Source organism: Chlorella variabilis, assembly GCF_000147415.1.
Source record: "Chlorella variabilis unplaced genomic scaffold CHLNCscaffold_7, whole genome shotgun sequence".
NCBI lineage: Eukaryota > Viridiplantae > Chlorophyta > Trebouxiophyceae > Chlorellales > Chlorellaceae > Chlorella > Chlorella variabilis.
The window spans coordinates 814954-818689 of record NW_005435081.1 but is presented as its reverse complement, the minus strand read 5'-3'; the positions used below and the strand labels follow the sequence as shown (position 1 = coordinate 818689).

Below are 3736 nucleotides of genomic sequence, written 5' to 3'. Positions count from 1 at the left end.
TCGATCTCCGGCCGCTTCTATTCCAAGTGAACCGCCAGCTGGAGCTGTCCGGGCACGGCGTCGGCTGCCGCGGCCTGCTGCTGCCCGTGGGTGCGCCTGGCCTGATGAAAGCTGCGCTCACCTGCAGCCTGCTGTTTGAAAGCGTGGACACCCACACGTTTGATTTCTTTCATTCGAGTTGCCAGTGTATTGCCAAAGCACCTGTCATCTGCACCTGCCCCGCTCTTGTAACGAGAATTGAGTGCCCACCCTCTTTGCTTTGTTTTTGTGCCCACCAAGCCAAAAGCACACATTGATCCCACCTTTTGAATGAACTCCCCTATGTCCCCACCGGCCACCGAGCACTACCTTTGTTGATGATTCCTGTGCTGAGTGTCTGTTTGTTTCACTTCTGCTGCTATGATGCCCTGTCCAGATTTGTTGCCCTTTCTTCCCCAGATTTCTGTGTCCAATCTGCTGCCTCCAATCCGAATCCAAGCCGAATGAACCGTCACACTGTCGCCAACTCAAACACCGTTGTAATGCACACTTGGGACTGCTGCCCAACACTGTTCTTGATGATGGCGGCACTCGCTGTGTCCGCTTCTGCGAGAGTGGCGGTACAGTATCGACGGCGCAGCTGGCTGCTGCTGCCGCGAGCCCTTCAACAGCACTTGCTGAAGAGCTGGCGCCTCACATCTGGCCGCGCTCCAGTTCCCCCATGCCAGCCCGCCTCTCATCCCCCAGCCCGCTGCCCGCCGCCACGCCCCCAGTCATTGCCTCAGTGGTCCCGCCGCTGCCGCCGCCGCGGGAGGCGGTCCCCGCGTCGTAGCCAGCTGCACGGCAGGCGGCAGGCGATGGGAGGGGGCAGGCAGCGGGCGACAGCAGCGCTACTTTAGCGCCCAGATGCATGCAGCAGCCTGCTGCTGCACCAGCCGCTGCCAGCGCTTGCAGCAAGCCCTGCTCCGCCTTGACAGCTGCGGCAGTCGCCAGGGCTGGCAGCGGCGGCGACTGCTGCCACCTCCACGGCCGCATTCGCTTTGCTGCCCAGCTGGCTGGCGGTGCCCAAGGGAAGGCCAGCAGCCCGCCGGCCCGCCGCCACCCGCCCTCCCCACCCACCTGTGTTGTCGGTGGTGCGCCGCAGCACATCCACCTGCTCCTGCTGGACGGCGGGGTCGGCCTGGGGCATCATCTCACTCGCCTCGCGGGCCGCGCTGGGGCGCTCGGCGTACTCCTGGCGCGCAGGCTGGGGCTGGAGGGGCAGCAGGCAGGAGGCAGCGTGCCAGTGCAGAATTGACCATGAGCAGCGGCGCAGCTTGACGCACTGGCCGATCAGGGGGGTGCATCTGCACGCATGCATGTGCCATGCTGTCCAATGCGCGACGCCCTGCGCCCGCCCTGTGCCAGCAGCTGCCAGCTGCTGCCAGCAGGGCCAGCCTCCCCGCCGAGGCTTGGCAGCAGGTGCATGCCCACCTGCGCCACCACCGAGGCGCGCGGCGGCGTGCCAGCCCCGGCGGCCTGGCCGGGGGCGTCGCCACGAAGGTCGAATGGGTTGGGGCCTCGGACAGGGGCGGGCATGACGTAGTGTGCGGTGCCAGCGGCGGCGCCTGGGGTGCTGACGCCCACTGCGGGGGCAGCTCCGGTGGCGCTGGTGCCGGCGGCGGCAGAAGCCGCGTTCACTGCATCGGCCATGGGAACGGCCCCCAGGATGGATTGCACTGGGTACCTGGCCGGCGCAGCCTCCTCAGCGATGCCCACGCCGCCGCGGCCCGCGGCGTGCGACGGCAGGCCCTGCCCCGCCCGCCGCCGCCCGGCATCCACCGCCACGCCCCCGCCGCCGTAGGGGGTCGTGGGGGACTCGCGGCGCAGCGCCCCACCTGGCTGCTGCTGCTGGGGGGACGACATGGCGGCCCTGCATGGGCAGGGAGGGGAATGGTCAGCCGCCAGCTGGCCACGTGTGGCGTCGCTGTCCCGCCCGCAGCGTCAAGATGCTCGGCCAGGGACGCCACTACGGCACAGCCCTGGCTGCCTGCCGTGCCTGTAGCGCATTCCAAGGCTCAACAGCCCCTCACTCACCTCTTTGGAGACTCAGATGCCCTGTATCTGATGGGATGGTGCTGCTGCTGCCACCGAAATCAGGCCCGCCGTTTGCCTTGATTGCTTCTGCGCAATTCCAAAATTTGAGCCATTCTGTGCCTCTCCCCGTTGAGGGTCACCCCCTGCCACGCTGGCTGTACCTCCCTGTACCTGCAAGAGTGCCACAGCCTTTTTGGACGCGGTGCGCACCCCGCCTGGGCTGTCTTGCGCATTCCATCGTGTCGACACCGGCCTTCCGACAGTGTTTGTGAGTCTGAAGACTCCAGCACTCCCACACACAGCAACAGGTGAGCATCTGCGGGAGTGTCCCCACGCCCCCGCCGCGTTGCGGGCGGCCCAGCAGCGTTCTTTCACATTGCAGCAGCCCTCAGCATCGATGCCGCGCCTGCCTGCAGGGCTCCGCAAGCCCAACGGCTCTTGGTAGTTGGACAGCGGGCAGCACCATGCGGCACGCTGTTCTCGCTGTGCTGCTGGCTTCGGCCTATCTTGCAGCAGGTGGGTGTCGGAATGCCGCGGCGGGCGCCAATGGGCGCCTCCCCTTGCTGCCGCAGGATCATGCCGCCTGCTCCTGCCGCCGCGGCAGCACGGGCAGTTGTTGGAGGTCCTTGGGGCCTGGGCCACAGGGCTGCGCCGACCCTGCATTCGTTTCACCTGGCTGCCTGCCGTGCATTGCCCGCCCGCAGGCCAGGAGGGCCTTGTGCAGACTGACACGTTCAAGTGCGACCCTCTAAAGTGCGAGCCGCCCACGTGCCGCTGCCCCGCCTACACCCCGCCCGGCGACCTGCCCCTGGAGGAGGTGCCCCAGTTCGTGATGGTGAGCGGCATGCGGGGAGGCAGCACCCAGCCGCGTGCCCGGCAGCAGACTTGCGGCACGGCCCCTCCCCTCGTGCATCACTGCCTCCTCGCCCGCCACCCCGCCCCTTCTCTCTGATCCTCCCCTGTCCTCCTGCCCTCCCTCCTCCTGCTGCAGATCTCCCACGACAACGCCCTGGACAGCCTGCCCTACGAGGCCATGCAGGGCGTGCTGGGCAAGAAGCAGCAGGCCAACGGCTGCCCCGTGCCCGTCACCTGGTTCGCCATGTTCTACCACTCCGGTGCGCCGCGCTGCCCCCCGCCGCTGCTGCAGCTGCACCTCATTGCCCCTGTGCGCTGCCTGCTGCGGATGCATGCACCGATGCAACCAGGTAGGCATGCATGCGTGTGCCATCATCCCAAGTCCTGCCGGACATGCCCGCCCACATGCTTGCCCACACACACACTCATCCCCCCCCCCCCCCCCGCCGCAAAATGGATCGCGGGCATCAAGGGCTGGCACGCGGCGACCAAGTGGCCATGCAGACCAACCGCTTCAACCCCACCGACCCCTTCACCGCCACCGACCCCGCGCCCAAGTACGACAGCCGCGACCCCAAGACGGGCGAGCCCAGCGTGGAGATCGAGATCACGATGTCCCGCAAGTGAGCAAGGGCGGCCCCCTTGGGGTGTTGGTGTGTGTGTGTGGGGGCAGGGAGCAGGCGTCGTGCGCCGGCAGCAACACCACCGCTGGGCGGCCTCGCTCGGCCGTGCTTGCATGCGTTGGCTGGCTGCCGCCGCCACGGCTGAGCGCTTGGTGATGCCGGTCGCCATGCCGGCAACCTGTCCCCGCTCACCTCGCCTGGGC

The 3736-nt window shown here is 67.6% G+C and overlaps 1 protein-coding gene across 1 annotated transcript in view; it reads left to right on the top strand.

Annotated features, from left to right (window-relative positions):
- The first annotated feature begins 2291 nt into the window (after positions 1 to 2291).
- Positions 2292 to 3736, top strand: part of CHLNCDRAFT_57507 (hypothetical protein) — a 3712-nt gene continuing 2267 nt past the window's right edge. Inside the window, exons 1-5 of the mRNA XM_005848835.1 lie at positions 2292 to 2363; positions 2472 to 2571; positions 2760 to 2890; positions 3047 to 3170; positions 3383 to 3504. Of these exons, the coding sequence (XP_005848897.1) occupies positions 2520 to 2571; positions 2760 to 2890; positions 3047 to 3170; positions 3383 to 3504 (429 nt within the window). The 5' untranslated portion in view covers positions 2292 to 2363; positions 2472 to 2519. The remainder of the gene's footprint in view (positions 2364 to 2471; positions 2572 to 2759; positions 2891 to 3046; positions 3171 to 3382; positions 3505 to 3736) is intronic.